Below are 12350 nucleotides of genomic sequence, written 5' to 3' on the forward strand. Positions count from 1 at the left end.
GGCAGTGACTGCAGGCGAAGGCAGCACGCAGGGGCACCCGGCAGGATCCCACCCGCCCCCCTCAAGTTTTATTCACTGGTATTTTCAATAAAAGTCATGGTCAGGTCATGGGCCGTGAATTTTTGTTTACTGCCCGTGACCTGTCCCTGACTTTTACTAAAAATACCCGTGACTAAAATGTAGCCGTAATTATTATATAGGACAGTTCTGCAGATTGCATGGGCTCTAAGTAGTTCTCTCAGTTCTATTGTCTATGATTGGATTTAAGCTTTGCAGAACCAGACTATTATCATAGTAATACCAGTGTAAATTCAGGCTAACTCAATTTATTTCAGTTGAATTACTCTGAAGTGACTCCAGTGTCAATGAGTTCAGAAACTGGCCTAAAGCCCCCGCATTAATTACATAGACAAGTGAAAAATAACGGATGAATAAACAATGGTAAAGAATGCTCAACTTTTGACCCTAAATCCTTCTATAGTGGCATTCAGCAACAGTTTTGTTTTAGGTTTAGTGCTTTCAAAGCAACCTTCTTCAGCTTCCTGAAGAGCAGGAAGCTCTTTCAGCATACCAGTTACTCTCCTTTTCTGACACTAAAAACCCTGTGGTGAATTATGTGTTTTAAAGACACAGATATCACGTGGCGGAGCAAATTTCTATGTGCTTGACATGCCACTGTAGAGGCTGCAGAAAATACACTGAGCACCTGCAAGAAAGCGCTGGGGTTTATGCACACCTAGGGTTGAAATGCAAAAACCGTGGTATTCCCCCCCCCGCTCACACAAGGCAAGCCCGACGCAACCTCAACCACTAGGCAACTTCAAGACCGCCCCCTCCCTTCAACAGCCACTTATATAGTATCTAGAGATATAACACATATAGATAAGATTGACAACACTGCACATATCCTCACTCTCCCATGACACAAACCCTCTCTCACGCACATGCAGGATGCGCTTGCGTGTTGGTGTGCAGACAGCTGGTGTATTTTTAACAGTTTTGATCTGTTATCACTTAAACTGTGAAGTGGGAGCACTGCAGCATCTTTAGCTGGACACAGAAACTTTTAACATTAGATATCCCAGTGTATTGTGGTTATAATGCAAATGACCCACGGCAGATTAAATTATAAAAAAATATATTTTTAACAGTTTTGATCTGTTATCACTTAAACTGTGAAGTGGGAGCACTGCAGCATCTTTAGCTGGACACAGAAACTTTTAACATTAGATATCCCAGTGTATTGTGGTTATAATGCAAATGACCCACGGCAGATTAAATTATAAAAAAACCCGGCAGATTAAGTTATTTTTCTGGCAACTGGCAAATCCATAAAAAAATCAGCCAGGTCGGTCCAATTCCAGACAGTTGGTAACGCTACACTCACTTTCCAAAACCTTAATCACAATGGCAAGCAAACTACAAATTTTGTACAGCAATTTGGTGAATATTTACAACTACCAACAAGCTCGCTGTTCCCTTTTGCTGCAAAATAAGGAAAGTAGCAAGCATTTCTTCCTACGTTGGGATAACCACTATATATATATAACAAGGACTTCCTTTATATTCCAAAACTCCTTATCTTTCAAAGGCAGTGCACTACAACTGATGGCTGAGCCTTTTGCCCTAACTTGTCCTTTAAAAACATCTCTTTGTAAACAATGCATAAGCTTAAAATAAATTAAAATGATCTTTGAGGGTAATTTACCACAACGGTTCAGCAACAAACCCTGAAATAGTTCAAACATCAAGCAGAGTGGGCAGAAAAAGATTACAGACTTGACAAACACCCCTTACTTATTACAAAGCTTTACTCTTTACTTTCTCTCCTCATCCACCACTCAGAAAATGTTATAAGATCTTGTGCTTGTAAAACACTACTGTAACTTCAGATCCACTTTTTGGCATGCAGCTTCAGGAAAAAGGGCTTCAGTACATGCAACAAATCTTTAATCTATGTACTTTGGAAACCACAATAATCTGATACCGTTATTTGTACCTTTATGAGTAAGACTGGTCAAGCTGAATAAATCAGGCAGAACTGTCACTGAATGGCATTGCCTTTAACCACAATTTGTGTAAAAACTGAATGGTAACATCAGTGCACAGTGGAAGCATTCCAAATGAAGAGTAACAAACACCATCTGGACAATAATAGCCATGCACCAAACAGCTGGAAGAAATCAGGCCTGTCAGAAACTGCCCCTCATTCTTTTACTAAAGCGAGCATCTCACCAGTTTCTGACATCTTGTAATGTGCTAGGCAAATTGTGCTAGTAATCAGATTTTCTTAGTAAATGAAAAATAAAATTCTAGATGCAATAGTACTTTATAATCAGAAACTCTATCAGTCACTTTGATGATAACAAAACGAACAATTTTTGGCCTTTGCTGCAATGATTCCAAGACCCTTTTGTTTTGAATTACCTTATTAGACAATAGACCATTGCAGACTGTATCCAAGGTTTCTATGTGGGTTCCTGTAGTCCAGACATTCCTTTTCATTCTCATTGGGTTAGCTTGTGGACAGTTTATGGTATTATCTAACTCCTGTTCCTGAGCAGAAAATGTTGTTTCCATTGAATCTGTATGTGTTATACTAGATTCCTCTGCATCAGACAAAATCTCATATTTTGCTAAATCTGTGTCGCTAGCATTAACAGCAATACTTGCATAATACATGCCTAAATGCTGAGGTGCATCATCCACACAGTCCCCCTCTATCATTGTGACATGTGTTTTCATTTCTTCAACTTCACACTCATTTTCTACTTTTCCTTTGTCTGCGGTAAAATGGTTTTCTCCATGACCTTGGAGATGTTCTGCATCTGATATGATGTTCTCTTTCAAAGAACTCTGTGAGTAGCAACATTTGGTCCCTGTCTCCTCATTTTCACATTTCTGAGGACTACTTTGCACTATTTTTTCTGTTTGTGAAACATCATGTAAAGTCAATCTGCAGCTCTCTTCAATAGGGGCACTATTGCAATCAAGCAATGGGATGAGCTGTTCACTACTGGAAATAGCAGGAAAAAATTGTCTAAATTGACCTACTACATGGATATATTCTGCAGAAGATATACTTCTGACTTGACTTTGCTCTCCTGCTAATAATGGGTCTTGTTTTTCTTCTCTTTCTGTTGGAGGGCTGCATAGACCAGAGTCATCCTCTTCTGAGGTGAGGGAATTAGTGCCCCATTTGCACTTGCCTGCTTTTGCTATATCTGATCTATCAGCAGTTTCAACAAATGAGCATTCACTTTTATTTGCACAGTCTGCAAAATTGGGTGGAACAAACATTCTCCATGATCTTCTATGTTCTTTCTTTTCTGTGTGAGATTTTGTTTTGGGTAATCCAGCAGTTCGAATTATATCACTGTTCAGTTTAAGTGCATCAAATATCATTTTTTCATCTAATTTGTTAACTTCGCGACTTCTGAGCTCAAATACACTGGAAGAAGTAAGGGCACCATTGGGGCACAAAGTACTAATATCCAGTGTTCTATGACTATATGGTAAAGTCCGATCTGTGAAATGTCTTGAGGAGAGGCTGCCTTTGGAGCCTGAATCAATCTGTTCATTCAGTCTCACTGTGTCATAGATTGACCTCTGAGGAACGTAACAGTCTTCCATATTTAGATCTTCATCTTCTTCACCCTTCCCTACACAAGGAGGATTCTGACGTAAACAGTCTGGCCTGCTAAGCGGTTTCCCCATTTTGAAAGTATTTACAGAAATATACTACTATGCCTCTGCTTTCAGGAAGTGTGACATATAATGAAAAACATGAAAAACATTATTGAACTGAACAACTACAGTCAACTTGCCTTTAGCACATATACAAAATCTACGTCATAATTTATGAGGTGGTTAAGGTCATAATCAGTGCAAAAGCAACTATAACTTTACCAGGCTGTGATTTATTTAATTTTTATTCCTAAAATATAAAGTGCTTTTGTAAGTAAGGAGCAGAAGTCTGTCAATATAACAACAAAACAAAGCAAAAACCCAACAGTGTCTCAAATACGCATAACATTCCACAGAATGTTCCATTTCTTTTTGCAGGTCAAAATTTGTATCTTAAATCTCCAGATTAAGCCTTCCAAATGAATAAGCATTATAGTAGGCAGCACATTCTGTAGGTGACCGATTAACTGTAATCCATTTAAATGGTTTGCAGAATTCCATCTCCTTTTATAAATAAGACATGGTGCAGAAGCTTCAAAAGAAAGATCCCACAGTAGCTGTGTACAGTTTAGACCAAGGCACAAAGAAAATCTTCAGGGAAAAATAAGTTAAATCCAGAATAGTAAGAATAGTAAAAAAGTCCTTTACTTTTTTTGGCAGTAGCTATAAATAACCTTAATCTGAAAGGCAGTGTATTTTCTTCTTGTACTAAGCTTCTTTGTGGCGTATTCAGAAGTTCCACAGGAAAACAGTTTTCTAGGTAGTCGGGCGAATGCAATCAAACAGCCCTTTAAACTAGTAATTAGAAAAACAACTTTTTTTTATTCATTTTCAAAATATCCTCCTGGAAAGTTGTTATCCTGTTTAAGGCAACTGCAGCGCAGAATAACTACAGCATTTCTTTTCCTAAGGCACAGCAGATTTATGTTCCGTTTAAATTCAGCAAGACTTAACTATAAACCGTCGTTGGCAGACTGTGGTCACCGTTTTGTCTTCATTTTGAAGTGCAGCTGTAGAGAAGAAGGCATAAAAGGAAATCCAACAATGAACGCTTGCATGTACCATCCAGTGTAGCTGATAAGCTTTCCAGCTCTCCCTGGTTTCTTACGAACTGACAGGCATCCTCCCAACACTGAGCTTAAAGAAACACCCTTTTTTTTTCTTTAGGCAACATCTGCTACTATCCCATTCGTTCTCAAAGTATTACTCTGGCCAAGCATTAGTAGGTGCCTGACCTCTTAGCTCTACCCCCTTATGTTTTCTGCCTCACATGATTTAACAGTTAACTTCTTAGTCATCTTTTCACTTTTACCATTTGTCTTGTCTCTGAAACAGACTGAGCTGTTTCAGTGGGAGGAACCTCCAGACTCAACATACCAAACTATAACAAACTAGCTGGTGATGACATCATGTAAATTAGAATGCATTCTTTAATTGTGGAGGACCTGGTTTGCTTAGAAGCACAATGAAATACTGTTAATTAATTCAAAATGTTGAAACTGACATGGCACAGCTTAGCTAGGTAACCTGACACCACACAGACCAAATTTCCAGAACATTTTTTCAAACCACCAGAAACAGCACTATTTTGCTTAATTATATAAAAAACAATCCAGTGCAGTATGTTGAATTAACACAAATCAAACCTCTTATTTGTTCATCATGGATTTCTGGTGATGATATGCATAGTTTTTAAGCACAGTCTACAGTTCAACACACAACCCAATAGTGTCATCTTTTAAAGGGATACTGTCATGTTAAAAATTAAATCTTTAGATGTATCTTTATCTGTTTTACTGATAAAATCTGAAATTATAACAAAAATGTTATAAAAAATCCAATTTGACTTTATTTAGTCTGTCTGTATAGTTTTTATATTTCACTCAAATTGGAAAATGGAAATAAATCAGCATCAATTTCAGCTTTTGTTTCTATTCATTTTCACTTTCTGACTCTCATACAATTGCACAATGTTGCAATGTCTGAGTTGCAAATGCTAGATGGGGAAATTTTAAGTCAGAAGAAAAAAAAAGCCTATTTCTATTGAAACTAAAATAAAAAATAATGAAAATGTTTATATTAATATTAGGGTCCTGATTCCCAAAGAGTTAAAAAGGCATTAAAGGAACTCCTACATTTTGTGTCTAAACTACCTGACAATGTCAATTTAAAACAAATGTAAATCCAAAGAGATTGGAGATTGGCACATAACACACTTATTAAAGAGGTTATGTACAAGCTGCTTCTTCATTAACACTAATTTGCATACTATTATTGACCAGGGCCCTATACTGCTCTTGATATTTGGTATCAATTTTAGTGAGAGTTTTAATCATAGATTAAGGGCAGCATATGGCATTTGGTATTAAAACTTAACAGTGCACTATTGAATAAAATCTACCAAAGTTTTATTAGATAAGCACATTAGGAAATAAAAACATTACATACATTTTTGTTATAAGGGCATTTTAAAAATAAGAAAAAAATGTCATATAAAGATATGTGTACGCTCAGATATATACCAAAAGGTAAAAGGGTATGAAACAAATTCTGTCCTTTTTCTTTCATGCATTTTGCCTTTTTTTGGTAAGTACAGCTATCACAGAAAATAAAGTCTCCAGTGCCCATAAAATTAAACACAGCCATGACATATTAAACTATGTCAAAGAGATATTAATCTTAAGACTGAAGTGTCAGGTTTCTCTAAATTAGAAAAATGTAACCTGCATGGTTACTCTTCTGATGTCCCATCAATAGTGTGTATTCCCACCAGACCAACCACAAACAAAATCCCATGAATTCAAAGGGAGCGGTACCTTCTTTAACAGGACAGAATCAGGACCAGAATTTCCAAGTTTTGATTTTTCAATGGAAAAAATAGGAATACTTTTTGTGAACATTTTTGTAAAAGGTTTTCCCATTTTTGACCAGCTAAAATGAAGACCTTTTTTGAATAACCTAATGCTACTTCCATAAGTATTAGTTACTTTCTCATGTTGATGTTTTTAGAAAATTAGATTGATTAATAATCAAAACATAATTCTTTACCCTATTTTCTTTGTTTCCCATACGTTGTAAAGAGAGGTTAACCTTCTGAAAGGGATCTATGATGTTTTATGGAATATTTGCAAATCAGTACATTAAAAAAATCCTTGGATTTTAACTGTTTAGTTAAATATACGAAAATAAACCTCAGATTGTTGAGTAAACACTATCTTGCTTCAATGTAATAGTCAGAGAACACAGTGGACGCAATAAGCATAAACCAATTAAACTCTTAGTTCAAACTCATCAACAGGAATATTCATCAAGGTTAAGATTCCTATGAAGTCCAATTAGAAACCATCCTTTTCTAGGGACACTGCAAATATGAAGGAAAACCTTTAATAGTTGCACTGCTATTGTTCTTGGGGATGGGGGAAGGGAGGGGAAGAACCATCCAGTGATGAAAGCTAACAACAATTCTATGTATTTTCAATGGAAAGCTGGGAAGGTTTGCTAATTAAATTAATGAAGCATTTTGGAAAGATTTTGAGGCATGTAATAATTTGATAGTTCTCTGAATGAGCTTTTTATTTTTGTTTTTTAAGATAGGACCTAGCTATGAATTCAGATCTAAATGCTAGAAGTTCTGGGTGATCCCAAATCCAGGAGGTTGGTTCAGGCTCATCTCTAAAGTTTTTTGGTTGTTTTTAAAGAAAACAGAACGTAGAATCAGCGTAACTAAATACAGCAAGTCCACCTACTGGAATTCCCTTTTGTTTCAGATCCATTCATTGCATCCTTTATTTGAAAACAAAAATCTGTGACAAAGCTGAATGAAACAAATGCCATAAAACACAAAATGCCAGCTACTGTAAGAGATTAAAACAGCTTTGAACAGAAACACCAAATTATTTGTTTTTGCTTTTTTAATCACTTTTCTCTGAATACCAACGGGGATCCTTTTTGCCTGTTCTATAGTCACTGAGCCAAATTCTGCTTTCAGTTACACTGATGTAAATCCAAAATAACTCTCTCTTGGTTTATCCTGTGAAGCAGCAATTCTGGTACTGCTTTCTAATGAACTCCACTACACTTTACACAATTGCCATACAGAAAGCAAATCTTTCACCCAAAATGTAAACATTTCACATTAAAACCACATGATTTTAAGTTAATGCAAGTCTTACTTCCATTTGCTAGTGCCGGTTAAAGTTGGTGGTACCCATTTTGGATATCACACTACACAGTGACTGAAATGAGTAGATTATCTAGAGCAAATACAATGAGTCACACTTCACCTATAAGTTTTTCTTTAACAATTGTGAATTTTAATATTAGATACCAAAAAATATCACAAAGCTCTATTCTTTGCTTGCAAAAGTTGGCCAAACCACAGAAGCACCTTTTGGCCCATTCTGCAAGATCCTTCCATCAAGAGCATAAGGAGACTGTGTGAATGAGTCTATCCACCCAGAAGCAAACTTCTATGAGACCACAGAAGCTAAAGTCATAAAGAACGAGACTGTGGTTTTGCAGCCACAGCTGCACTTCAGAGGAGGTGACAAGATGTGGATGTGCATGAAAGTGCAGCACCATTCAAAGCAGCTGCTGCTGGAGCCATTCGGCCTATGGATTGCTGAGTCAGGGAGAACAGCCCTATGGAAGCATGCCACTGGTTGTTGGCCCTGTCCCTCTCCTACCAGTGCAACCCTTGAACTGCCCAGCTTCACTCTCTCTTCCCATTCTTCTTACCTTCCTTTCTCCCCTTTCCCTTGTGCATTTCCTCTCCCCTCAAATTTCCTAATCCTGGCACCCGCTCACCTCCTATTCCCACAATCCCTTCATCTTTTCCACAACTCTTCACTCCCACTTCAATGCCAATGTGTGCCCACCCAAAACCAACTAACAAACGTAAAACTAATTGTTATAACTCAAACAAATATACAAGCTTACATATAAAATTTTAGCTTATATCTCTGTGTGTATCTGTGCCAGCTATTACCCTGAGCAGATGCTTTATTTTATATTCCTTTATCACACTTTTTCAGTTTACAAGCTCTTCAGGGCAGGGACTCTGTCTTCCTACATGTCTGTATAGCGTCTTTGGGGTGTGGAATGCTCCAGGCTGCATTAGCCGGTTGCTTCTTCCTCTCAGGGAGTACAAGCACTGGCATTTAGGCTGCACCCTGAAGGTGAAGGATTGCTTGTGCCTACCTATAATACAATGCTGTTCAAGAGCAGCAATAAGGTGGTACAAAGCTGCTACAGCTGTTCTACAAGGATACCTGCTGTTCCACTGTAGTGGTATTTAGCTCACTGGCCCAGAGGAGTAAAAATGACACAAGGCATATAAGAGTGCAAAAAACAAGAGCTGGGGTACTATTTTCTAGCTCCTTTATTTCTGGACTAGTCAGACTGCCTCCACATGAGGGCCCTGCTTGTTCGGAGTTGTACCACAGGGTGTAGACTTTTTGTGGTTAAAGAAACCTGGAGCTATATTTAAATGGCTACCACTTTTGAAAGCAGCAGAGATATGGAAATATCATATAGATCAGTGGTTCTCAACTGGGGGTCCATTGCCCCCTGGGGAGCCTCAAGCCGTTTCAGGGGGGCCGTTGGACCCCACATCTGGAACCCAGAGCCCGAGTCTTGGTGCCCCCCTCTCCCTGCCACAGGGCTAAAGCCAGGAGCCCCGGCGCCTCCACCCTGGCACTGAAGCCGGGAGCCCCGGGGCTAAGTTCCGAGTACTGGTTGCACCCCCCCTCCCTGCAGTGCCAAAGTGGAGCAGTCCTGAGGGCAGCTCCACCCCCCACCCCGCTTTCTCCTCTCCTCTCCCCGCCCCAAGGCCCCGCCCCTTAGCCAGGTCAGAGGCGGAAAGCCGGAGTCGGCAGTGCAGGCAGCTGCTGCTCTGGCTCATGCCACGGAGCGGGCAGCCGGTAAGAGCCGCCCAGGCAGGGGGCCCAGCTCTGTGGCCGGCAGAGCCCTTGGAGAGCAGTGACCACAGGGAGCCCTCCTGGCACACAGCCCCTAGCTCCCCCCCAGGGCCGTCCTTACCCATACGCAAAGTACGCAGCTGCGTAGGGCACCAGGAAATTTGGGGCACTGGTGCCCTGCGTGGCTGCGAACTGCTCCAGCCTCTGCCCCGCCTCTTCCCCATGGCCCCCGCCCCACCTCTTCCCGCCCCTGCTCCGCCCCAGCCCCGCCCCTTTCCACCCCTGAGGACTGCAGTAGGACTGGGCCTGCACTCACCAGCGGCGGGAAGTACAGGGACCCGGCCCCAACCGCGCCGCCAGTGAGTGCTGGGGGTGGTTCCCCCCTGCCCCTCAAGCCAGCCCCCTTTCCCCCTGAGCTACCCCCCCAGCCCACACACAGCCTCTAGCTACCCCCTCCCTGCACCCTGAGCTACCCCCTGCCCGCACCCAGCTCCTACCTACCCCCTCCCTGCACTCTGAGCTATTCCCTGCCCATGCACAGCTCCTAGCTCCCCCCTCCCTGTATCCTGAGCTAACCCCCTGCTCGCACACAGCCCCTGGCTCCCCACTCCCTGCACCCTGGGCTACTCCCCTGCCTGCACCCAGCCCCTAGCTACCATCTCCCTGCACCCTGAGCTATCCCCGCCTGCACCCAGCCCCAGCTACCCTCCTCCTTGCACCCTGAGCTACTCCCCTGCCTGCACACAGCCTCAGCTCCCCCCTCCCTGCACCCCGAGCTACCCCCGCCTGCACCCAGCCCCTAGCTACCCCTCCCTGTATCCTGAGCTAACCCCCTGCCCGCACACAGTCCCAGCTACCCCCTCCCTGCACTCTGAGCTACCCCCGCCTGCACCCAGCCCCTAGCTTCCCCCTCCCTGCACCCTGAGCTACCCCCTGCCTGCACACAGCCCCAGCTCCCCCCTCCCTGTACCCTGAGCTACCCCCTGCCTGCACACAGCCCCAGCTCCCCCCTCCCTACACTCTGAGCTACCCCCGCCTGCACCCAGCCCCTAGCTCCCCCCTCCCTCCACCCTGAGCTACCCCCTGCCCACTCACAGCCCCTAGCTCCCCCCTCCCTGCACCCTGAGCTACACCCTGCCCGCACACAGCCCCAGCTACCCCCTCCCTGTACCCTGAGCTACTCCCCTGCCTGCACACAGCCCCAGCTACCCCCTCCCTGTACCCTGAGCTACTCCCCTGCCCGCACACAGCCCCAGCTACCCCCTCCCTGTACCCTGAGCTACTCCCCTGCCTGCACCCAGCCCCGACTAACCCCTCCCTGCACCCTGAGCTACTCCCCTGCCTGCACCCAGCCCCGACTAACCCTCCCTGCACCATGAACTACCCCCTGCCCACACACAGCCCCAGCTACCCCCACCCTGCACCCTGAGCTACCCCCTGCCCACACCCAGTGCCTAGCTCCCTGCTCCCTGTACCCTGACCTACTCCCCTGCCCGCACACAGCCCCAGCTACCCCCTCCCTGCACCCTGAGCTACTCCCCTGCCTGCACCCAGCCCCGACTAACCCTCCCTGCACCATGAACTACCCCCTGCCCACACACAGCCCCAGCTACCCCCACCCTGCACCCTGAGCTACCCCTGCCCACACCCAGTGCCTAGCTCCCTGCTCCCTGTACCCTGAGCTACTCCCCTGCCTGCACATAGCCCCAGCTACCCCCCTCCCTGTATCCTGAGCTAACCCCCTGCCCGCACACAGCCCCAGCTACCCCCACCCTGCACCCTGAGCTACCCCCTGCCCGCACCCAGTGCCTAGCTCCCCGCTCCCTGTACCGTAAGTGAACCTCCACCATACACAACCCAGACAGGCTGGTTGGTCTGCTAAGGTGAGTCAGGGGATGGAGGTGGCGCTGCCTCCCTGAACTCTGCCGTGTGGAGCTGGCCCAACCACCGCCAGCCCCTGCCCTCCCAAAATAGAAGTCAAACTATGCCTATGCCCGAGGGCCCACCCCGTCCCGGAGCCCCCAGTTTCCCCCCTCCTGCGCTGGGCCCTGGAGTTTTTATAGCATGTTGAGGGGAGCCTCAGAAAGAAAAAGATTGAGAAGCCCTGATATAGATCACAAATCATAGCCCCAGTTCAATTGCACCAATCTAAGCAATAGTAATCACAGCGTAATCATTTTGCTTATTGTTTTCCAAGTGTTTTACTAACATTGTTCAAAGAGAAGCAATTTGTTTCTGTTTCTAAATTGATATATACTGGTCAGTTCAGAGTTGCGTACAATTTTAATCCTAACAATCTACTAGAATGTTTTCACAATATAACTATTATTTCAACACTTTTGTATGCATTTATGCATTTTGAAAGATCATAGTTTATAGAAGATAAAGTCAGCAGTAAAACTCAAACTGTCATACAATGCATGTAAAATGAATCCAGTTTTATATCCTGACACTGTTTTGTTCAGTCCAAACAAGCAAAAAAGCACCCTCTGCTGGGAAAGGTGTACAATTACTTTTCTTCAATTCTAGTCCTCTTTTTGAGAATACGACTTAGTTCATGTTATAGAGGACTGTTTTATGATAAAGTAAACTAGAACAAGCAAGGCTAACATAAGTCACACAAACTTTGGAGTCAATACTGCATTGAATTTGAAACCATATGTTGCAAAGCTAAACAAAAAATTTAGAATGTTGCCATACTGTCACTAGAAAATATATGATCTTTTAAAACACTGTTGTTTATAA

General features: G+C 43.2%; 2 protein-coding genes across 2 annotated transcripts in view; both read right to left on the reverse strand.

Moving 5' to 3' along the window:
- Window positions 1-12350, reverse strand: part of DST (dystonin) — a 434612-nt gene that overhangs the window by 87146 nt on the left and 335116 nt on the right.
- LOC135875642 (uncharacterized) lies at window positions 2281-3717 on the reverse strand. The gene has a single exon (XM_065400598.1). The coding sequence runs from the start codon at window positions 3715-3717 to the stop codon at window positions 2281-2283; it is 1437 nt and encodes a 478-aa protein (XP_065256670.1).

This window comes from Emys orbicularis, chromosome 3 (assembly GCF_028017835.1).
Source record: "Emys orbicularis isolate rEmyOrb1 chromosome 3, rEmyOrb1.hap1, whole genome shotgun sequence".
NCBI lineage: Eukaryota > Metazoa > Chordata > Testudines > Emydidae > Emys > Emys orbicularis.